Here is a 24,431-nt window from a genome sequence, read left to right as displayed (position 1 = left end):
ACCAGAGAAAACTACCAATCTTCCACAGTGGAAAAAAAAAGACATGGAGCTCTCCAGCCAATGGGCTGTGAGAGACAGACACCCAAATGATAACCCTGGGCCTCCACACGCCCAAGCCAGGTGAAGCCTATAATTACCGCCTTGGGGAGGCAGAATGAAGGCCTGCGGGGTTAGAGAAACTGTCCACAGTAGGGTCTATCTGCTCAGGTGGCTCCCCAGGGACCTGACTGGTTGAGCAGGGAAGGCTCCCTCACCTATGGTGATGTTGCCAAAGCCCAGCGTGATAAGCCGTTCCTTGTGCTCATTCAGTTGGTGCTTTGATTCATTCAGGACGCTGTTGGCCCACAGCAGCAGGTTCGTGAACACCGAGTGGATCACCCCGAACCTGAAAAGCACACATCTCAGGACACCTGCTCTTGAGTGGCCCTGGGAAAGGGCTGAGCCCGTGGGTAAGGCTGAGACCTCCCATGAATGTGCGCGCACACACACACACACACACACACACACACACACACACACACACACACTCCTCCTCCCTCAGCCTTTGGTCCAGCTGGCTGAGAGTCAGAGCATCTGGGCATTCTGCCTTCACCTTGAACTTGCCTGTCTTTAAATCATTGTCTGTGGGACATCAAAGACACTGCATCTTGTGAGCAGGGACATGGGGAAGGAAATTTACTAAAGGCAAGCAACCACACCCTGAGCCCACTCTTTCTCCAAAGGGGAAACAGAGAGAACTATGAAGGCGATGGAAGGGCCAGGTGGACTGTGGACAGTAGGGACACCCTTGATGTTCTTTGACCAACCCAGAAACCATCGCCATCCATTTCCTCTGCTTTCTCACCTGCCAGTAACTTGCTCATGGCTTTCCTTGCAGCTGGTCTTGGTCTGTCTTACTAGGGCCGTTATAATGTATAATCTATGGTGAATTACTGAAAAGCTCTTGCTTGTTTGATGATATAAGAATTAGAAAAGTCTGTTTATGGACCCTTTTCCTTTCAATATCATCTCCTTTAACAGTCTTGAGCAAGGACATGAAGACTGAGGTTGTGGCCGTCATCTTGTAACCATGAGCCAACAGTATGGGATGAAGCCCCAACCCACGGAGGAGGGCAGAGTGTAAACACAGAAGAAGCCTGCTCCAGATCACTCTTTGGGTTTCTAAAGTCCCAGCTAGGCTCAGGAATTCCTCCACTGTCACACCTGAAGTGGCCATACTGGAGTAGTGGAAACAATCTTAGCCTCTAAACCACACTGTGACCTCATCAGGAAGAGGGCACATGTGAGGTCGGACACTGACTCTAGGGAACAGAAGAGAGATGGGAAGGACACATGGTCTCCATTTGGTCCCTGCCTCCTGTGAATTCCCTACATCCTGCTGTGGCTGCAGTTGTATTCACTTAAGGTAGCTTCTGGGCACTCTACAGGCACAGCAGCCCGGCTATCTAGGAGAGGCATCCAACAGTAGACTGGAGAGGAAAGCCTAAAGGAAGTTGTGGGTACTTCCCTGGCTTACCCAGAGGCAGCCGTGTATACTCCCCTGTCCAGCTCAGAGACCACCTATCCATGATTGAGTTATGGGAACACAGAAACATCTTCATCCCAGGCCTCCCTTCCTCTCCCCTAAATGTCCACCCCAGCTGAGTCCAGGCATCCCAAGAGCCAGGGAAGGCAGCACCTTCCTGTGTGATATGGCTACCTTGGCATCTGCCCAACTACCAGAACTAAGGCAGAAAAAAGGAGACAGCACGGGTGTCTGTCCATCGGCCTGGCCCTGTGCCTGCCCTGTTGCTACAACTCACAACCTGCTTGCTCTATACAGCCTTTGACAGCCCAGACAATGCCATTACCTCTGGCAGGTGGCTTTCTTTTATTACAGTGCACACAGCTGCCCTTCTGTTTCCCCTTTCCCTGTTCCCATGTCCAATCCTGAGCCTGCTGAAGCCGCAGAATCAGTATGAGGTCACCAAGGGTCATGCTGTTTGGCCACGCACCACCCTAAGAACGGTAGCCTTCCAAGGTCAATTTGAAAAAAGTCCTTCAAGCTAAGGACAAGTGTCATGTCCCATGCCTGAGGCCTTCCCCACACTTAGTGCCTGTACATCTAGACCATGGTGACAGGATGCATCCCAGGATTCATCTCTAGTATCCATCTGTGCTTCCTAAGATGTGTGAAGAACCATAGTCCCTCTCAACTGCATGTCTGGGGAAAGAGATGGATGGAATCCCAAAAGGGGCAATCCCGACCTGGGAGGAACTTTGCAGAAGCCACTGACAAAGGATGTGGCAGGATGGATGTCATTCATACAGCTCATGCAGGAGGCTAGGAAAGTCCTAAGTCCACAGGACCCAGCCAGAACTGCCAACACAGTAACTGGCATAGAACTGTGGCGACTATCCTCAAGTGAGGCCAGCCCTCCCTAGAGGAGCACCCTGGATTCAACTCTAGCCTCAGTCATGACATATGCTTGAGACAACCTCATCTTCCACTTTTTTCTAAAGAACTTGACATCTAAAAATCTAAGAGTTGTAGGAATTAAAAATGTTTGCCATCTTGCTCGACACATTAACAGATGGAAAAGCATACCCTCACCCCGAAATGGGTAGAGACCAGATGTGATAGTGGCCATGGAAGCCTAGGCCTAGGCTGGTCTCAATCTCAGTGTCCCTACATAGCCAAGAATGACCCTTGACCTCCTGACTCTCCCATCTCTTATTTCTGAGTCGGGCTACAGACAAGCACCACCATGCCTGGTTTATTCAGTGCTAGGGCTTGAACCCAGGGCCATGCATGCTAGACAAGCACTCTACCAACCGAGCCACCTCATCAGCCTTAAGTGATGGCTTCTGGAGGTCCTGGATCTCAGTGACTACTCTTTCCCTTGGGGGAACCATGTGAGCATACTTCATCCCCTGCCCACCTTGCCCAGGAGGTGGGGCATCTGGTATTCCTGACACCAAGGTTAAACATCACTGCCAAGGTCACTGCCCCAGCCACATGATGGATGCAAACCCCAGGGTGCCTCCCACACAGCCAAGGATGCCTCAGTATCATCACCACCCACTCCACAGCACCAGGCCACTAGCCCTGTGCAAACTGGGGACACAAAGGATGTGCTTGGCAATAGACTTAATCTCTACATCTGCAGCCTGTTGAAGCCGTGCTACCCAGTGGTCACACATCAACCAATCTTCTCAAGGCCAGTGGTCATCTCAAATGCTGGAAGGGAGGAGTTGATTCCCCCAAGGAAATGGTGTATGCAATACTAGGTCTTTCCACAGAGCACGTGTTTACTCCTCGATCCATCCATATTTAACCTGCCCTTGGAGAGTTCACCTCTTCCTTCTGGCCATTCTTCCCTTGACCACATCCTAACCAGGGAGAACTGGTGGCAGGTCCAACACTCGATGGACACGGGTCATGCACTTTGTGACAGTTATCCTCAGCGGTAGGCCACCTCACTGCTCCCACCTCACAGATGAGTAAACTGAGGGCCATGAAAGGGAAGTAGGCGATGGCAGAAAAGTTCCCACCCACATCCTTGTCTTCCAGAAATGGCTTGGGAGAAATGGACATTCTAGAAGGGCTTTGCTTTCGGGGTGGAACAGAACTCTGCTCTCAGGGCTGATAGCCCTAGCTGGATGCCAGTCCTGAGTCTGGTTTCTTCTAACATTTAATCTAAACAAATATCAACCAACAAGTAAAGCAATTGCTCGAAGTTTTTACCTTTCCAAGGTTTTGAAAGACAGGATAATATCCTTAGCATGGCCCCAGAGAAAATAGACCTAGATGGAAATAAAGGAAAACATATTAGTGAGGAAACTGCCATTCTGTTTGCACACTTGAGAAGTTATGAAACTGGGGGGAAAGAGATGACTCTCCTCAGCAGAGCCATTCTGCAGTGGGAATAGTGATCCTGTGAGAAGTCAGGTGGGGCCTCCCAAGACAGGTGGAAGGAGTGCTGCAATGAATTAAGAATGTCTGCTACGGGTGGAGATCTGTATTTGATTGAGGGGGTCTCCTGAGAAGGTAGAGTTAGAACTGTTTGGTGGATGGAGCTGTGCTGCAATTGATTGAAGATGTCTGGTCTGGGATAGGCATGTGGGCATCAGTCTGTTTGTCATGAAACTCCCTAAGTTGTTCTTCAGTCATATTTGTCAGGTTTTCTTCAATAATTTTCCATTGAACAGCTACTCTGCACCAATGTCCAGAAAGCAAAGACTGAGCACTTTCAGTGAAGAGCAGGATTGGTTGGGTTGGGCTCCTTTTGGCTCTCACTTATGCTATCCAGCCCCCTGGCCATCATCATTAACAGTGCAGGGGAGAAAGGGAGAAGGAGAGGCATGGATGCTGGAACAGGCTGTCTCCCTGTGGACTGGAATGCATGGGACCAGGAGTGTTTTAGGTTCCTGGTTAAATAAAGCAATGAACAAAGCAAAATAAAAAGACAAGAAACTGGGAGGGGACTTGATGGAGGAGGGGGGTGTTAGTGTGGGTGCCTGAGGGATCAAAGAGGGTGAAGATGGATGTGACCAGAGTGTATTATACACATGCATAAAATTGTCAAAGAATGAATACAGTCTTTAAATATCAGGAAATTTGGGTCAAGGAAAGTTAAAAACAAAAAAGAAATACACCACATAGGAGATAGCTCACTCAAGTAAAGTACTTGCTGCTCAAGCACGAGGACCTGAGTCCTATCCCCAGGACCCACAGAAAAGCTGAACCCCCATGGCTCACTGAGCAAATAACATAGCTGGATTGCCAAGCCCTAAGCCAATAAGAAACCTGTCTCAAAATACAAAAATAGATGGCGTCATAGTTAGCTTCGGCTGTCAACTAGACACAACCCAGAGTCACGTTGGAGGAGGAATTACCTTCATCAGACTGGCCCATGGCTATGTTTGTGAAGCAGTTTACTGATTGCTAATGATGTGGGAGACCCCAGCCCACTGTGGGCAGTGCTGTCCCTAAGCAGCTGGACCTGAGCTGTATAAGAATGGTAGCTGCGTGGAAGGGCGCAGTGGTTAAGAGCACTGGCTGCTCTTCCAGAGGAACAAGATTTAATTCCCAACACCCACATGGCAGCTCACAACTGTCTATAACTCTAGGACCAGGGGTTCTAATACCCTTTCTGGCCTCCAGGGGCACAGACAATTGTGCTGACAAAACATTCATACACATAAAATAAAGATAAAATTTTAAGTAAGCAAGCTAGAGAGAACAAGCCAGTAAGAAGTGTCTCTGCCTCCAGGTTCCTTCCTTGAGTTCCTGCCCTGCCGTCCTTCGATGATGGACTCTAACCTATAAGCCAAACAAGCTCTGCCCCCAAGTTGCTTTTGGCCAGTATTTTTTCACAGCAGCAGAGAAGCTGACTAGGACAGATGGCTCCTAAACAATGTGCACATGCCTAACCATATATACATACAGATACACACACACACACACACACACACACACACACACACACACACACACACACACACTCATGCATGCACACACAGGAGTGTGCTCCTGGTATGACCAGAAGTGTTGCCCTGGCAAACATGGTACCTCACTCCACACTGGCCAGATACCCTCTTCTATGCTCTGCCACCCTGGTCAGAGCACCAAGCATTACAGGGTGAGGTCACAGGATTTCTGCAGTGGATGAAGGACTGTGTTTGACTGAGGCTATCTGAAGCAGATGGAGGGTAGCATTTGACTAAGGATATTGTTACAGCAGCATTGAAAGGCCAGAACTCTATTGAGACTGTTTAAGGAAAAGCATTTCCTCCTAGCCAAGGGAACAAACTCTCTAGCCTGGGTGGAGACCTAACATTCCAATCTACCCAGAACATAGGCATGAACCCAGCTGTGTCTGTCAATCACCTGCCCAAGGACCACCCCTCAGGAAGTGGATTCACTTTACACTATGCTAAACATATGGGAGGAATAATTATTCCCTTAATGAGATAATGTGCTTTTCCTTCCCAGAATGCCCACCCTCTGTGCGGTCTCTAGAACTGCACTATGAGAGCTAGGTTAAGTTTACCCATTTTTCTGAGTTACTCAGAATAACTTTTTTTTAAGCCTCATTTCCCTTCTTTTGGCTTTTTTTTGGGGGGGGGCTCCTTCACTCTTTCTCTGCTCTGCTTCTTCATGCAGCTGCTTGTCTGCCATGTGGCTGGTTGCTAACCTCAATAGACATGCTTTTCTCTCTTCCTCTCCATATCCCTTCTCCTGGCAGCTGCCAAGACTTGCAACTTCCCAGATCTGTTGTTTCCCTTTTAAATTCTAATAAAACTGTCTACAAGCTTCCTTCTGAGTACTTCCTTCATTTCTTTTATTAATGAGACTAAGAGCCCTGAGGGGGACCATAATTTACCCAGAAATATGGGGTACCCCAGATGAAGCTCCCCAAAATTTCCAGCAACCATATCTGAGGTAGATGGAGGGTTAAATTTGACTGAGAATGTCTGCTGCACGTGCATTTGATCAAGAGTGCCTACTATAGATGGATCTACATTTGACTGAGGATGTCTACTATAGATGGATCTACATTTGACTGAGGATGTCTACTATAGATGGATCTACATTTTACTGAGGATGTCTACTATAGATGGATCTACATTGACTGAGGATGTCTACTATAGATGGGGCTACATTTGACTGAGGATGTCTACTATAGATGGATCCACATCTGACTGAGGATGTCTACTATAGATGGATTTACATTTGACTGAGGATGTCTACTATAGATGGATCTACATTGACTGAGGATGTCTACTATAGATGGATCTACATTTGACTAAGGATGTCTACTATAGATGGATCTACATTTGACTGAGGATGTCTACTATAGATGGATCCACATTGACTGAGGATGTCTACTATAGATGGATCTACATTGACTGAGGATGTCTACTATAGATGGATCTACATTTGACTGAGGATGTCTACTATAGATGGATCTACATTGACTGAGGATGTCTACTATAGATGGATCTACATTTGACTGAGGATGTCTACTATAGATGGATCTACATTTGACTGAGGATGTCTGCTATAGATGGAGCTACATTTGACTGAGGATGTCTACTATAGATGGATCTACATTTGACTGAGGATGTCTACTATAGATGGATCTACATTTGACTGAGGATGTCTACTATAGATGGATCTACATTTGACTGAGGATGTCTACTATAGATGGGGGGTGCATTGGACTGAGGATGTCTACTATAGATGGGGGGTGCATTGGACTGAGGGTATCTATGGTGGATGGGGCTACATTTGATCAAGGGTATCTATTGTGGATGGGGGAGAGGGGGCTATAACTGATCAAACTACCATCACCGTGTCCCAGAGGTAAGCTGTCTTAATCTAAACACATCTACAGTCCTGGAAATTGAATGTCCAAGTTCAAGATGTCAGCAGAGTCAGTTTCTCCTGGGACCTCTCTCCTTACCTGGAGATGATACCTTTCAATGTGAGTCCTCACATGGTTGTCCTTCTGTGTGTGCCTGTGTTCTAGCTTGCCTTATAAGGACCCAGGATTTATTGGATCAGGGCCACCCCAGGGACTTCCTTTTCCTCAGAAAGGCCCGGTCCTCCACTATTGGCACAATCTCACAGATGCTGAGAATCAGAATTCATCAAATGGATATAACAGCTTTTACCTGTGAGGCAGCCCCTTCCCCTTTGTCCCATCATGATCTCCCAGCCTTTCCCACCAGTCCACCACCGAACCAAGCTACCCAAGCTCCTCTGCTACCTCTTCTCAGCTGCTCTTGCCTGGGATGGTGTGTTAGAAGCATTCCTAATCCTCTGAGCTGTCTGCGAAACCTAAGATGTGTGTGAACTAGAAGTGTCTTTGAACAGAAGATGATTTCCCTTTCCTGGGGTTCAACACGGTTTCAGAAGGGTCTTTTCAAGCTGTGAGTCCAGAGCATCTGAACGGTAAGTTTGGCTGAACCAAGTTCATAGTCCCCCAGGGTTACTCGGGAGGAGGAAATATCTTTGCTTCTTGCCATGATATAAGCAAATCTCTGGTCTTCTCTGAGCTCCACTGACTTCCTCAGAAAACCACAAGGCTTAATTCTATCATCTCTGACAAACCTGGAGGACATTATATAAAGTGTGCCAGGGACAGAAAGACAGACAGTACATGAGCCCACCAAATATGGAATCTCAAAAATGAAGACTTGAATACACAGTAGAACAGAGACTGAGTGGGGGCAGGAGTGGGACGATGCAGGCAAAGGGCCCAAACCGGCAAGCATACAGGACAACTGTCTCGAGAGCTGATGGCCAAGATAAGGGTTACAGCGGGATATTGTGTTGTCTACTGCAGGCTTGCTGGCACTGCCTTAGAGGTGCTCTCCCCACTAATAAGACCAAGAAGCGAAACCGAGGCACCAGATATAGCAATTATCTTGACTGAAACATCTCCCATGTGTACATATGTGAAAACATCATGGTATACACCTTAGATATATAAAATTAAAAAAGAGTAAAGAAAAGATTGATGACCTAGCATCTGTTCTTGTGTTAAAATATGCTTGTTATTGATTAGCACACTAACTGGACATAGCTATGCTGTGCAGTGCACTTCCCACACGTGCAGTGTGCAATGAGCACATAGAGTCATTGTGTGTGTGTGTGTGTGTGTGTGTGTGTGTGTGTGTGTGTGTGTGTGTGTGTGTCTCGTGCGCATGCGCACACATGTGGAGGTCAAGGGAAAACTTTGTGGAATTGGTTCCAGGACCTGGACTAAGGTCTCCAGGCTTGCACACACGTGCCTTTAACGGCTGAGCCCCTTTGCTCGTTTCTTTATGTTGAGAACATGCCGGCTCTACTAGTTACTTGGAAATACTCAGTTAATCTCTGCCGCCCATCATTGCCCCTTCCCTCCGCTGTGCTGTAGAACAGTAGACCTTCTTGCTCCTCTCCAGCCACCTTCTGTACCTAGTCGCTGTCCTCTCTCCAGCCCTTACACACCTACAGCCTTCCCAGGCTCTGGTAGTCACTATTCTTTCTGCATTTCCACACGATCAACCTTTTACTGTCCTTGTGAGAGCACGGTGTCTGTCTCTCAACTCAGTTGGTAGAGTGCCAGCCTAGCATGCAAGAAGCTTTGTGGTCAATCTCCAGCACTACATAAACAGAAGTATTAACACACAGGCCTATCGTCCCAGAACTTCAGAGGTAGAAGCAGGGAGATCAGGAGTTCCAAGCCTTCCTGGCCAAGCTGAGCAACATGAGCTCATGTCTTCATCCTGGACTGATTTCATTTCATGCAACATCCTCCAGCTCCGTCATGTTGCTGCCTGTGGTGGAATTTCACTATTGCTATGGTTGAATAGTATACTCTTGTGGATACATAGCATCTTTCCTCATCCATCCATCCATCCATCCATCCATCAACGAACACTGTATTTGTTACTTTGCATCAAACTGAACCAAAATTCCTGACAGAAACTGCTAAAAGGAGGAAGGCTTGTGCGGGTGTCCCCTCATGGTGTTTATGGTGGCAGGAGTGTGTGACAGAGGCTTGTCATATCATGTCAAACCAAAAGCAGAGAAAGGGACAGGAACAAGGCCAGACCCAGTGGTTGTGTTTGTAGCCATCAAAATCCCAGCCAAGACCTACCTTCTAAAGATTCTATGGCCTCCAAAACTAGGGTCACCAGCTGGGGACAAGAACTCAACACAAGAAAACACTTTGTGTGTCCTCAAGTGCTATAAAGATGCTGGCCATGATTTTCCTTATCAGAGTAACTCTCAGCCACTAAAGAGCCCCACTAAGGCCAGGTGCCACACCGGGGTCTATCTAAGACTCTCTGCAGTCAGGGGGTGTGTTTTCTGCCCGTGAGCTATGCATTCAAATGGCATCTATCAAATCCTTACTTCTTAAAGAAACAAAGTTCATCGTCCATGCTGAAAACAAGAACCTCATAGTGTTATAAAAGGTTCCAGCCCACAAGAGGGGAAACAAGAGTCCCAGTGTTGCAGAGAAGCGCCTGGACCAGCTCATGATTCCTGACAGGAGCCACAGAAATACCCTAAATAGGGCCCTGCCCGCTATCTGTGTTGATGCTGTGGGCTTTTGCACACCAGCTGCACAGGAGCAGAGGCAGCATGAGGAAGCACCGATGGCTCACCTGCAACAGCGTATGCACTGCATGGGTGACCGGGAAAACGCCCTCTGTGGCTGACAAGCACGCGGAAAATCCAATGAAGTATGCGACTTTCAAGCATCCCAGGATGACGGTGATGAATGCGAACAATGTGATGCTTCCTAGGCAGGAGAAACACACGTGTGTTAGCATGCACAGTGTCATCCCAAACAAATCATGTCAACTCTAGAGCATGTGGGTGAAAGGTGCCGAGACCACACCGTGGGAAACTCAGCACTCACAGGCAAAAGTATGAAACTGGACCTTCCATTATCCTGTATGCAAATGTTAACTCAAAAATTCTATCAAAGCTAAAAGAGGCAAAACTATTAGGAAAAAATGTAAGAGAAAGCCTAATGAGATTGGATCCATCAATGTATCAAAATGAAAAGGTGTGTGAACCACAGAACATTCTCAACAAAGAAAGAGGGCACCAAAAATGGGAGGGAATATTTGAAAATTACCTTTTGTGGTGGTTTGAATGAAAATGACGCCCATGGGCTCATGGTGATTGGCATTATTGGGAGCTGTGACCTTGTTGGAGTGGGTGTGGCCTTGTTGGAGGAAGTGTGTCACTGGGGGTGGGCTTCGGGTTTCAGGAGGCCAAGCCAGGCCCAGTGTCACGCTCTCTTTCTGCTGCCCACCAATCCAGATGTAGAACTCTCAGCTTTCTCTCCAGCACCATGTCTGCCTGCATGCTGCCATGCTTCTTGACATGATGATAATGGACTAAATCTCTAAACTGTAAGCCAGCCCCAATTAAGTGTTTTCCTTTATAAAAGTTGCCATGGTCATGGTATCTCTTCACAGCAATAGAACCCTAACTAAGACACCTTTCTACAGAGCCATCAATATCTACAGCATTTACAAAGACATCTGCAGAATGAAACCAGCCAAAGGAACCTGAACAGACATTTCTCCAAGGATGATATAAAAACAGCCACAAAGTACAGGAAAAGGTGCCCCAAATCACTAAACATTAAGGAGAGGCAAGCCAAGACCAAGAGACTATCTTAGTTAGGGTTTCTATTGTTGTGAAGAGACACCATGACCATAGCAACTATTATAAAGAAAAAAACATTTAATTGAGGTGGCTTACATTTTCATAGGTTTAGTCCTTTATCATTATGGTGCGACATGATGGCATGCAGGCAGACATTGTGCTGGAGAAGTAGCCAAGTGTCCTACATTTTGGCTTGCAGGCAACAGGAAGTGGTCTGAGACACTGGACAGTATTGGTATCTTGAGCATGTATGACACCTCAAAGCCTGCCTCCACAATGACACACTTCCTCCAACAAGACCACACCCAGTCCAACAAGGCCACACCTCCTAATAGTGCTCCCTTTGGGGGCCATTTTCTTTCAAACCACCACAAACAGCAAGTCATCCCTGCTAAGACTGTTAAATACTATTTAATAATTTTATGTGTATGTGTGTGTTCCTGGGTGTATGAATGTGCACCATATGTTTGCAGTGCCTTCAGTGGCCAGAAGAGGGCATCAGATCCCTTGGAACTGGAGATACAGATGGTTGTGGTGTCCTGAGAACTAAATCCTGGTCCTCTGCAAGAATAGCAAGTACTCCTAACCCCTGAGCCATCTCTCCAGCCCCTAAGATAGGTACTATCAACAAACAAACAACAAGGGCTGGGTAGATGATGCTGTTTTGAAGCATTTTCCTGGCAAGCATGAGGACCTGATTTCAGATCCCCACTACCCACATAAAAACTGGGCATGGCCACATGTACCTGTAATCCCATAGATGGAGAGATGGGAAATTTGCTTGCTGGCCAGATAGCCTTGCCTATTTGGTGAAGTAGTAGGCTAGTGAGAGACACTGTCTCAAGCAAGGGGATGATACCTGAGGAGTGACACTAAAGACATTCTCTAATCACATACATCTTCCACATATACACAAACTCCTATGCACAGGTATACACACACACATACATGAAAGTAAACTAGAAAGTTGACTTCTTAAAACTCAATAGTAAGAGCATCTCTACTAGCAATCAGAAAAGGTGCCAGGTAAGGTGAAGAGTTAAGCAGTTTTTTATACTATTAATGATTTTGACTGGAAAAAACCCACACATATAGAGAAGTCTGGCCAGGAATTACAAAACCCATTTGGAAGGTGCTGGACAAATGCAAATCTGGGCAAGGAAAGCAGCTGTGCCGGACATGTGGGTAGTGTCCAAGCTCCTGGGCCCTCCTGGCATCAATGACCTGACTCACATGTCCTCTCCCACGCACAGAGGAAACTGGATCACATGAGTTGGGCATTGGGGAACCAAGGTGAGAGCCAGGCAGGAGTGATCGCATTACACGCCGCCAGAGCCACCTCTGGGGAAATGCCACAGCCCAGCTCACTGCTGCCACTCGGAGCCCTATAGAAATGACGAGAAGTTGTGTTTTGTGAATCCTGGCAAATCCCCAGTGAAATCAGAACCTCTGTCAGAGTGGAGATTCAATCCCAGTGCTTTCAGAGTGGCTGATGAATACAAGGTTCTTTCTGATTTATAAAATAATAATAATAATAATGGTAACAAGACCACATGAAGCAGCCTGGTTGGGTGGCCAGAGCTAAGCCCTGAACTATGGGATCCTGGGTACCAGACAGGTGTGTGTGTTCCTACATGTCATCTCCCTAACCCTAGACTCGATTCCCCCCCCCCCCATTAAATGAAAACCGTCTACAGTAGTGGTGTACAAACCTGAGCATGCATCAGAATGCCCTGGGAAGAGCATTGATAAAGCTCCTACTGCTGTGCTTCATGCCGGTTTCTGACTCAGTAGGTGCGAGGTGGGGTTCACAGTATCTCTAACAAGTTCCCTAGTGGGTAGATGAGGTTGTTCTGGGGCCCCAAAGTGCTCTAGAGTGTCTCAGTGATTGACAGTGCATTTGTTCTGCCATGAAACCCTCCCTGGCCCTCTCAGTCCGAAGTCCTCCCTTCCTTCCTTATATCCACTCACTCATCTACTGACACAGTCTGAGGTCTCTTCCCATCTGGGTTTGGTTGTAGATTGTGTGTGTTCCAAGGTTCGTGTGCTGGTAGCTCACCCTTCAGTGTGATGATGGGCGGGGTAGAACCTTTAAAAGGAGAAGTGGGAAGAGGATATTACTCCATCGGGACACACACAAAGTTGGGTGGGAAGACGAGGAGAGGATATTACTCCATCAGGACACACACAAAGTTGGGTGGGAAGACGGGGAGTCGATCTGAGAATATGAACAACCTACGTTGTATGAAATTCTCGGAGCTAATAAATTTTTTAAAGGTGGGGATTAATGGAATGTATTTAGATCATTGGAAATGGTCTTTAGGAAAGACTAATATAGTTCTCTTGTGTCCCCTGTTTGCTCTCATGAGAGCAGGTTGCTATGGGGAGGCCATCCACATGCTTAGCCCTTTCCATATGCCACTGGCCCACTTTCTGCTCTTCTGGGCTGCTATGACACAGTAAGGGGACCTTTGATAGGATACTAGCCCCAGGCTCTTTAAACACTCCAAACATCAGAATCATGATGTTTACATTAGGAAGTACCGAGCCTTGGGTATTTTGTTACAGCAACACAACATGGAATAAGGCACCTACTCAAGGATAAAGAAAGAGAGAGGAGAAGAAACAAATGTTCACAAGGACAGCATGGTACAAATTAGGATATCGAAGAAGAATAGGGGGTGAGCTGACACTAGGCTTCTCTTGTGCAGCTTGGGAGACCAGAAAACAGTAGGAGTTTCTCCAAAAAAAAAAGTCCATAGACCTGGCTTCCAGCTGAGGTGTCACCTGTCTGCTGGGCCAGAAGAGAGAAAGTTGTTGAGAGACAACATACAACTCATTCTACAATGAACTTTTGCACATCAGCTGTGAGTCACATCAACCGTGAGTCGGTCACTGTCCTGGGTATGGGGGGGGGAGGTATGAAAGTCAGTAGAAGAGGAGAGGAAAGCTTCTTGGGGAGCTTCTACACATTAGAGGGGAAGACAGAAAACCAAGATGTACGAAGAGCAGGCAGAGGCGCTGTGGACCGGAAGGGATGTGGTGTGGGACAGAGAGTGAGCCGCTAATGGAGGTGGTCAGGAAAGGAGTCTCTGAGGGAAGCTAGTTGAATAGAGAAGAGCAAGGAGCTATGTGATCTGGCCAGCTGTCTGACAAGCCAGCGAAGTAGTTGGAAGAGAGTTCAAAGAGGGAGAAAGGGAAGGAAGGACAATGGTGACCAATACACTTCGTAAACGCTTGGAAGTGCACTGGGTGGGGGTGGGGGGGATGGACAGATTGACAGATGAACTGAAAAACAGACAGAAGGATGGGTTGGTGGATGAGAGAGAACAGTCAAGGAGAGAGATAGCTTACTAGATGAGACTCTGAGTTCAAATGTCTGGAGATAAACTGCCGAGGTGGTGTGGGTGGCTTGCTCTGTGAAGACAACTCACAGAGTGAACATCTGGAAGGTGGGATGCTGTCTCTGCAAAGCCTATAGGTGAGAGAAGGGCCAGATGTGGAAGAGAAGAAAGGCTTTGGAAGTCTGGTGATGAGAAAAGACAAGTTAAGGAACGTGGAGGCAGCAGGGACAAGAGATTGAAGAAGCAGGTAAGTCCGGATGGTCCGGAGAGGCAGGAGGCACAGGGCATAGCAGAGCAGGAGGCAGGCCGACTTGCTGGAGCAGGCATTTAGTATTTTTTTCCTCCAAATATAAAGAGAGTTACATGCCCTAGATTATAAGACAAGAGAAAATTAGACAGACTTGAGGCTTGTGGGGCAGAAAAGAAGAAAATTCCAAGTGCTCAAAAGAAAAGGAAAAAAAAGGCAAACATGAAGAGATCCGAGATGACCTGGTGTGGGCGAGTGGAGGATGATATGATCTGAAATACATTGCATACATGTGTCAAATTATCAAAGAACAATTTAAAAATACGGTAATTCTAAAAGGCAAGCATGAGGGATAATGTAAAATATAATCACTATCATCATAAATAAAATAGAAACAAGAGTCAGGTATGGAAACCATACAGGAACCCAGAACTGTCTCACTTACCAGGAAGCAAGGTCAGAAAGGCTGAATTAGAAATGAAATGAGGGAAACATGCTCTCTCTATGACTAAGTGGTTAGTGATGGAAGGTTAGGGGTGGGCGAGGGGAAGCAGGCGAGACAAACAGAAAGTGGGAAGGGAATGCTACTATCAGACTATATGGAATTTAGAACAAAGAATCCTTCACATTACGAACAACGAGACAGAGAGCATGAGGAAAATCTTACAGTGCATGAAGGCTCAGTACTAGAACTTTGGGCCAGTTATGGTGGCGCACGCCTTCAATCCTAGCACTTGAGAGGCAGAGGCAGGTGGATCTCCATGAGTACGAGGCCAGTCTGCTCTACATAGTGAGTTCCAGACCAGCTAAGGCTGCACAGTGAGACCCTGTCTCAAAAAAACAATGACAATAATAATAATTTGCTTTTATATATAACTGCTACTGATTAAAAATAGAGCAGAAATTTTCAGAACTAGACCGGTCAAATAGACAAAATATTTGAAACCACAGAAGAATCAAATCACTTAATTTTCTCTCTGTGTAAAACTTTGCCTCATCTGAAAACAGAGCATACAATTTTGCTGTCTATAGAACACGGAAAAGTGTCAATCATGCCCTAAGAGGCAGTAAAATGGAATGTGGCAGAGAGGCTGCCTAGCTAGCTTCAAGTCTTGTTTTCTCCTATTTATTGATTGAGATATTGGGCACTTATGTAACCTCTGTGCCTCAGTTTCCCGATCTGTAATATGGGATAATAATCATAATGCCTCCCACAATGCCTTGGGGTGCTGAGAAGACTCAGTGAGTCATTCCATAGAATCCCCTTGGAATACCCAGAAAGGTATATAGTTGGGATCAATACCCTCTCTTCATTACACCCAAAAGGAAAACGTAATGAGTTGGAATCAAGTTGAAAAGCCCCCTAGGAGGAACCTATTTCTGCCACCAAGCCTGGCAACCTGTGTTCAATCCCAGAACCCCTATGGTAGAAAGAGAAAACCAACTTCTTCAAGTTGTCCTCTGACCACCACATGCATGTTGTGGCAGGCATGCACACACACACACACACACACACACACACACACACACACACACACACACACACACACACTCACGCACGCACACACACGCTCGGACACACACACACACACACACAAATGTAAAAGAAATAAAAAATCAATAAAAATATAATCAATTAACTATATTACTTGACAGTAATCCAGGAACTGCCCAAGATACCCAGTCTCATTTCTGCTGCTGGGCATCAAAGACCCTCCTAGGAGTCTAGAATAGTGAACCCTAGCTTCTTTCAGATGGACAGTCCCAGAGTCTATTCCCTGGAAAGACACTCCCCAGTGCATCATGACCAGCCATCATCTGGCCTCCAGCTGGACATGCATGCTGGGAAGCTCACCATCCCTCACAGTATGTCATCCAATGCAGTGGCTGTTGCTTCAGTTAGAAAGTCCTTCCTTATATTGAACTGCTGACAGACTCTCAGAGCTCTCCACCCTCTTCCCTGGGGCTTCTGGCATCATCCACCCATCCATCTACTCACTCACTGTGGTGGTCTGAAAAGGTGTGGACCCCATAGGCTCATATATTTGAATGCTTGGTCACCAGGGAGTGGCACTATTAGGAGGTGTGGCCTTGTTGGAGGAAGTGTGTCACTAGAGTGGTCTTTGGGGTTTCAAATGCTCAAGCCAGGCTCAGCATCTTTTTCTCTTCCTGCTGCCTCAGATCTAGATGTAGAACTCTCAGCTACGTCTCCAGTGCCATGTCTGCCTGCATGCTGCCATGCTTCCTTCCATGACGATAATGGACTAAACCTCTGAAACGTAAACCAGTCCCAATTAAATTCTTTCCTTTATAAGAGTTGCTGTGGTCATGGGGTCTCTTCACAGCAATAGAATATTAATTAAGACACTCACTCATACATCCATTCATACATTCCCCCATACATCAGCCCATCCACTCACCCATACATATATATATATATATATATATATATATATATATATATATATATATATATATATATATATATATATATACATATACACCTACACATCTATTCATCTTACATTCAATTACACATACATCCACCAGTCCCATACATTGCCCCATTCATCATCAGCCCATCCATCCACCCATCAACCACCCATCACACATTGTCTCCACTGATTCATTTACTCTACAGACACCATGTGGCTCTCATTATACATTAAGCCTGATGCTGGATCTCAGGACACCACGGAGAGTACATTCAGGAAGTGCCTGAACCTTCAGGAACTCACGGTCTGTTCAGCGTGACAAACAGTAACTGGATAATACAATCTCCTGCAGGACTGGTACTAGGCAGATGGTGAGCTGGTGTCATAAGAACAGCAACCCAGGAGCTGCAGTTAGCTTAAAAGTGGCAGGAAGGGTTTTCCAGGTGAGACTTGTTTATTAAAAGTGGGATCTTCCAAAGCTCACAGATGAAGGCCTATAGCATGTCCTACTGTGGGACTGCCACATACTGCTGTCTTCTGGACTCAACATCCTTTCTTCTTCCCCCCAGGAACACTGTCCTACAAACACCTTTGAGACCCCTATACTCTTACTTCTTTCCAAAGAATGTTAAACCGCATCTAGGCTTTGGGCCGTAAGAAAATGAATGTAGGCTGGAGGTGCAGATTATTTGCCTTGCATGCACAGAGAACTGCTGCTAATCCCTAGCAGTGCATAATCCAGGTGTGAGAGTGCATGCCTGTAATCACTTGGAAGGTGGAGGCAGGGGCATCAGGAGTTCACAGTCATCCTCAGTACATAGGAAAGTTGAGGCCAGTCTGGTATGCACATGAAACCCTGTCTTTAAAAAAGAAAAGGGAAAAGAAGAGAGAAGAGAGAAGAGAAAGAAGAGTGAAAGAGAAGGGAGGGAAGGAGAGGGGAGTGGAGGGAGAGGAAGGGAAGGAAGGGGGATGGAGCTGGCAAGACTCACCAAGGCTTCAGGACGAGTCTCAGAATCACTGCCGCTTTCCCCCTCTGTACCCATCTCCCAACCTCAGCTGGGTACACCTATCTCCCTTGTCCTGTGATGGGTCCCCATGAACCATGGGACAAAGCCAAGGTCTGGTACCTGTCTTTTTGACTTCCACATAGTGGGTCTCAGGATCACTCCCGAAGCCCCCAATCTCCTCCAGACTCCTCATCTGCCCCTACCTTGTGCATTATACTCATGACTCATTTGTTTCACAGTAATAACATATTTACTTCTCTCAGAAGCTCTTCTAAGAAGTTTGCATGCATGTAGTCCCTGGTTCTCATGCCAACTTGATGTAATAGACAACAGCGTAACCCCATTTTACAGATGAGGAAACTGAGGCAGACAAGCTCCATGCCCTGCCCAGGAGCCATGCTTCCATCCATCGCTGTCTGGCACCCTGCATTGTCTCCCCTCTTCTTGCCCTCCTCTGTCCACTCTGCATGAGCCATGCATCTCTCCATTGCCAGAGACCAGCAGGGCCAGGCAAGCAGAGTGGGCTCTCAGTCTAGGCCCCTGAGTAAAAGTCGTTTTGAGACATTGCCCCAGCAAAAGTCCAAGCAGAGCAAGGCTTCCTCCCCTACTGTGCAGGGCAGGGGTCCAAGATCCTCCTGCTCAAAAGACAGAGAAAAGGGGACAGGGGATGTCACCTGCCTGTTATCTGTACTGTCAAACTGTCACACCACCTACCCCTGGGATTATTTCCAGGGACAGAATGCTAGCCTCCTCTGAAGCCTTGTCAGCATCCCCAGGCAGTGGCAACACCATCTCAAGATCCTCTAGACATGGGAAACTCCGCCCTTAAGGAAAGGAAGCCACCACAGGAGTACACATCCATCTCGGGGAAGTTTCCAGAACAGCCAAATCTACCGAGGCAGAAAGCAGACTGAGGGCTAAGGGAAAATGGGATCTGATCCACGGGGGTGGGGGGGTCTCTCTTTGAGATGTGTGATGACCCACCTGACACACTCCAGAATGACCTGAGAAGGGTGTCTCAATGTGGATTTGTCTAGATTGTGGTCATGCCTCTGAGGAATTTGAGTTAACTGAATTTGGAAGACACAGCCTGAATGCAAACAGCGCCATTTCATATGCTTGACCATGGACTAAATAAAGAGAAGAGGAGAGAGAGAGAGAGAGAGAGAGAGAGAGAGAGAGAGAGAGAGAGAGAGAGAGAGAGAGAGAGAGCGCTCTGAGCACCAGTATGCATGTATTAATCCATTGTTATCTGCTTTTGAACGTGGATGTGAAGTGACCGGTTCTTTCAAAGCTCCCGATGTTGTGACTTCCCTGGACTGTAATCTCAGACTGTGAGATTCTGAGCTAAATAAACTCTTTCTATTTTAAGTTGCTTTGTCAGGGTAATGCCATCACAACAATGGCCAAGGACACCAAGGCAAAGTGGTAAGAGTGCTCCAGCTGTGGAACTGGCATCAGGCAGTCAACAGTTAATGAAAAAGAGGTGCTGAATTTGAAAGAGAGCAAGGAGAGATACATGGGAGGATTTGGAGGGAGGGAAGGAAAAGGAGATGTGGGTAATTATGTTATAAACTCAAACTATAAAAGACATCAACAGCATTATCATCAGCTTTGTTTGCTTCAAATGGGAGAACTGAGGAACCATCTCAGGCAGGGACTTGGGCTCACTATGCCAGTGACAGGGACAGAAGCCCAAGCAAACCAGAGTGTCTGGAGGAGCTCTGCCTGCAGGAAAGCAGGACTGAGGATTAAGATGAGCCACCATTCCGAGATGCAAAGTGGAGTTCGGGATATGGTCTCAAGCTTGCTGTACCTGCGCTGAAGTCGGCAGATGACAACTGGAGGCAAGGACAGCCTGTCCTCCAGCCCAACTGCCTCTTCTCTCCTCCTTCTTTCCCCTCCCTCGCTTCTTCTCCTCCACTCCCTTCTCTTCTCCCCTTCTTCTGTTCATGGCCAACTTGCCTGATGACACCATCACACACACACACACACACACACACACACACACACACACACACACACACACACACACACCTTCAGTGTGTCGCCGTAGACAACCTCCTTCCAAGCAGGAACCACTACGTTTTCTGCTGTCACCTCTGCAGCTTGTCCTATGACCACCCCGGACTAGCCTTTCATAGGCAGCTCACATCTGTCCCCTTTCCTCTGGTCCATTAGGAACACTGATCTCAGTCCCCATGCCGCCTATTTCCAGGGATGGCCTGTGGTAGCATACTGGACAAAGGTCTGGAAAAGCACAAGTACAGATGTGCCTCGTTTAAAAGCAAACACTGTGAAAATCGGAATGGTAGAATAAATTCGGGGGAGATTCCCCATCCCCAAAATAGCTGTAAGTGACTGTAATGAGTCTGGCATTCCAAACACACTCAATAAGTACAACTGTAACCTTCACTCTTTCCAGAACTTGTGTTCAAAGTATCTCTGGTCTTGAGACAGGCAAAAAACAAGGGGGAAAAACTCCCAGCTTCATCACATTTGGAGTAGGCTAGCAAGGAAAGCGGGAAGTGGTGATTAATGCTAAGAAGTCTGCTCACTGGCTGCTCAGGAGGCAGGCACAGGTTCCTAGGCTGCAGTCATCCCTTCTAGAGGAACTCCTTCCTCAGTCAGCAAAGACAGAGGCTCATGGCGCAACATTACTACCAATTACTCAAGTGGGTCAGTATTTTTTTATTGCTAAGGAAGTATTTCCTCCCTCATAGGAAGTAGAATGGAATATTTCCTGCTCAGAGAGATGCCTTCCAGACCAAACCAAGCCCCACAACTTTCCATGGAAAACCTCAGTGCCTGGAGTTCTAGGGGCAGGGCTTGAGGAGTGCTCCATCCCAAAGCATCAGCCTCAGGACATGCCCACAAGCCCACCCACCCACCACCCATCACCCACTCTGTCTCCCCACCCACACGACCCACCACCCATCCCCACCAGCCCCATAGAGACAGGGCTGAGATTCTGCCACAAACTTGTCTTTCCAGCTAAGAGTCCAAAGGAAACCTCAGACCCTACCAGGGCCAGGGTGCTTCCTCTCGACACCTTGGTACGGTAACTGTCTTTTTGTTCCCAAATGAACCCATCTGTTCACAGGAATGGCCAGGTCATGGCAAGCTTCTTTCCCTCAACATCTTCCTGCCCTTCTCCATGAGATACCTATGATTCTTATCCAATTCATGTGAGAGCTAGGGCTCATAAAGCTGAAGGAGACGGAAGTGGGGAGTACAAGCCGTGTCCTCCAGGGCCAACAGCATTTGCACAGCACATGTGCCTCATCAGAATGGCTACATTATTACAGGATGACTTCCAGAGGGTCCACACAACCTACTGCGTGCTGTTCTCCCAGGTGTTACCTGGGATCCCACAGAGCCCATGTTGATTCCCCCTTTCTCCGTGGTACCAGACTCCCCCAGGACCCCACACTGGCCTTTACAGTCCCCTAGGCCAGCCACTCAGCATTGCTTGGAGTCCTGGCCTCCTCTGGACTCTGGGCATATGGACATCGTGAGCCCTCTGTTATCCAACTGACCTCCCTCTTGTCTCCTCCCCTCTCCCTCTCTTCCTCCCCTCCTCCTGGGTACCATTTCCCGAGGGGCTGCCCAGCTTCTTATGTGCTGTTCTCTCTTAGCCTAATCGACTTCATCTCTCCATGGTGTCTGAAAGACATGAGGCTGGTCCACAAGGGAATCTTGGTCTGTGCTCTTGCCCTGCTTCTTCCTCTGGCTTTCCAACCTTAGGAAATAACAGGACCAGTCAGAGAGAAAAGGAGGGAAGAATGGAGGGAAGGATAAAGGAAGTGAAGGAAAGAGGAAGGGGCACAAGAGGAAAGAGACTAGAGGAAGGAAGCAAGAAAGGAGAAAAGAGATGGCGCAGGAGAGGGACAGGAAGTGAGGAAAGAGAAGAAGTGAAAGTCGGGAGGAAGGGGAGAGGTAGAGGAGCTGAAGGAAAAAGGAAGAAGAGGTGAGTGAGGAAGAAAGGATGCTTCTGGAAAGAAGAGGCAAAATGTCAACATCCTGGGGTAAGAGCGCCAGTCTTGTCAGTTTATGTTACATTGACTGCCCGCCTCGCCATTCATAATTCACCAACCTGTGAGCTCCCTAAAATCTCCATCTTGGAGAATTTAGGCAGATTGTGGCAGTGTACAATTTTCCTGAAGGCAAGATAAACTAATCCCTGAAAGTATCTATTCAAGGCAAGAGGGTAATCCCCATGGCCTCGATGAAAGGGCCCTGGGTGGGGGTGGGGTGGGGGGGGGTGGGGGGGGTGGTTCATACCTTTGAAGCGCCCCCCCCCACACACACACACACAAAGCATCGTCTGGTCCCCTCCAGCCCGAGATCCCCATCTGCAGAGGTTCAGCCAGGGGCTGGGGTCAGAGGGAACCAAGGTATGAGGTGAAGTGTGCAAAAACTGGGAAGCAGTTCTATGGGAAATTACAGACTAAGGAGAGAAAGCCGCGGGAGGAGGCCACCTTTGCCCTGGATCTGGTCTGCTCCCTTTGCCCTGGATCTCAGCCCTCTCCCTTTGCCCTGCATGGCCTTGGCCCCCTTTGACTAGGTCAGGGTGTCCCTTGGGACCATGTCCTCAGGACTCCCCTCATCCTCCCAGCACCTCCTCCAAGGCAGGCCTATGTGGCTCTCGGACCGAGGATCACGGGCTCCCCTCAATGGGGTGGGGAGGCTGCTGCCTGGATGAGAAAAGTATCCAGGCCACAGCAAGGGTGGAGGTGTGTGCAGAAACACAGAATGGGGTGGTAGGATATGCTTCAGGCTCAGGAAGGTCTTAGCCCTGGCCGGAAAACAGGACCGAGGTGAGGATGGAATTGCATTCCAAGAGAAGGAACAGAATATGCAAAGACCTGGGGGCTTTCAATAGCGACTGGAACTTAGTCTTTGGCAGGATGAGGGCTCCAAAGAAAAGAGGTCATCTGAGGCCAGATATTAGAAGCCTTGAGTGCCAAGAGGGGAAGTGTGGCCTCGGTACCAGGCCTGAAACGTTGTAACAGAACTTTAAACAGGGAGAGCTTCGAGCAGAGCCTAAAGGTAGAGAAGGAAAACCCGAGGGGAAGGCAGGAGAGATGAGGCATAGAGCTGAAGTCTGATCTCAAGGAGAGGCGTGGAGGGCGGCCCGGCTGCACTCACCACGGAGCCAGCGCGCGCCCGCGTGCGTGTCCTTGGGGCGGATGAGGCGGCGCTGCACGTAGCTGCGGCCCACGTACCACAGCATCCAGAGCAGCTGCAGGAGCATGAGCGCGGTCAGCACGCACAGCAGGTCGCTCTTGCCCACACCCGCCGCGTGCACCGCCCAGGCCAGCAGGAACAGCAGCCCCGCCACGAACACGTTCAGCCCGTACTGGCTGCTCAGAGTCTCCGCCAGCTTCTGCGGGACACTGGCGCCGCGTCGGGGACCGGAGGCCGGTGGAGACCTCCGGGCCAGGGGGAGCGGAGGCGGCGGGCATGCCGCGATCCCCGACGGCGCGTCCCGGAAGGAACCTGCGGATGCTGCGGGAGAGGAGGGCGCGCCCGGGCTCCCAGGCATCTTCCAGTCTGGTCCCCAGGCAGCTGCTCCAGCCCCGCGCGTTGCTGCTGGCTCCTGTCCTTTCCCCACGCCCTCTGGGCACTAACCCCGCTCGCCCGTGCTCTCCGCTCTTGCCCTCCCCCAGGGCTCCAGGCCCTTGGTCAGGTCCCAGTCGCCGGCCTCCCTCTCGGAGCTCCCGATGCCCACTCCGGTCCCTGCAGCCCGTTGCCCCTGCAGCTGCGCCTCGAGCCCCGCTGCTCCTCTGCCCTGCCTGTGCCACCCGCACCCCACCCCCGCGCCCAGCCCGCCTACCCCACCCCAGCGCCCCGGAAACGCGGGACCGCAACAGGTGCCACCCGCCAGCTCCGGGGCTGGCGGGGAGGGGTGGGATGCCAAGGGACATACAGAGTCGCGGGAGCCAGATCAAGGAGTTGCTGGGGGTGTGGCTGCGCCGAGGGTTGTGTCCCCGAAACCTAGAATTCTGGGTGGGCTCGCAGGGCACGAGTGTACATGGGTCCTTCTCATCTGTGTGTCCTGGTCCCTGCCTCTGTCTACTGGGTGCTTTTCGTCTCTCTGCCCTCGACCTACGAGTGTGTTTGGCTCGGTGGGAAGCAAGGAAGAGGCGTCTTTGGGGTTTGTCACTTTAGGTGTCTGTTTGGGGACCTGTCCGAGAGCCTCGACGCTGGCTGAGACCGGAGCCAGGACCC

At 48.6% G+C, this 24,431-nt stretch overlaps 1 protein-coding gene across 1 annotated transcript in view; it reads right to left on the bottom strand.

The window, feature by feature from the left end:
- LOC128108862 (proton channel OTOP1) overlaps nt 1-23,859 on the bottom strand; it is a 29,277-nt gene extending 5,418 nt beyond the window's left edge. Inside the window, exons 1-4 of the mRNA XM_052735886.1 lie at nt 23,349-23,859; nt 10,147-10,283; nt 3,728-3,786; nt 255-385 (exon numbers count right to left, since the gene is read on the bottom strand). Of these exons, the coding sequence (XP_052591846.1) occupies nt 255-385; nt 3,728-3,786; nt 10,147-10,283; nt 23,349-23,745 (724 nt within the window). The 5' untranslated portion in view covers nt 23,746-23,859. The remainder of the gene's footprint in view (nt 1-254; nt 386-3,727; nt 3,787-10,146; nt 10,284-23,348) is intronic.
- Nucleotides 23,860-24,431: the final 572 nt, after the last annotated feature.

The sequence above is a fragment of the Peromyscus californicus genome, unplaced genomic scaffold (assembly GCF_007827085.1).
Source record: "Peromyscus californicus insignis strain IS unplaced genomic scaffold, ASM782708v3 Scaffold_13__1_contigs__length_99412109, whole genome shotgun sequence".
NCBI classification, from domain to species: domain Eukaryota; kingdom Metazoa; phylum Chordata; class Mammalia; order Rodentia; family Cricetidae; genus Peromyscus; species Peromyscus californicus.
Note: the sequence above shows the minus strand (reverse complement) of the source record. Positions and strands in the feature narration are given on the sequence as shown.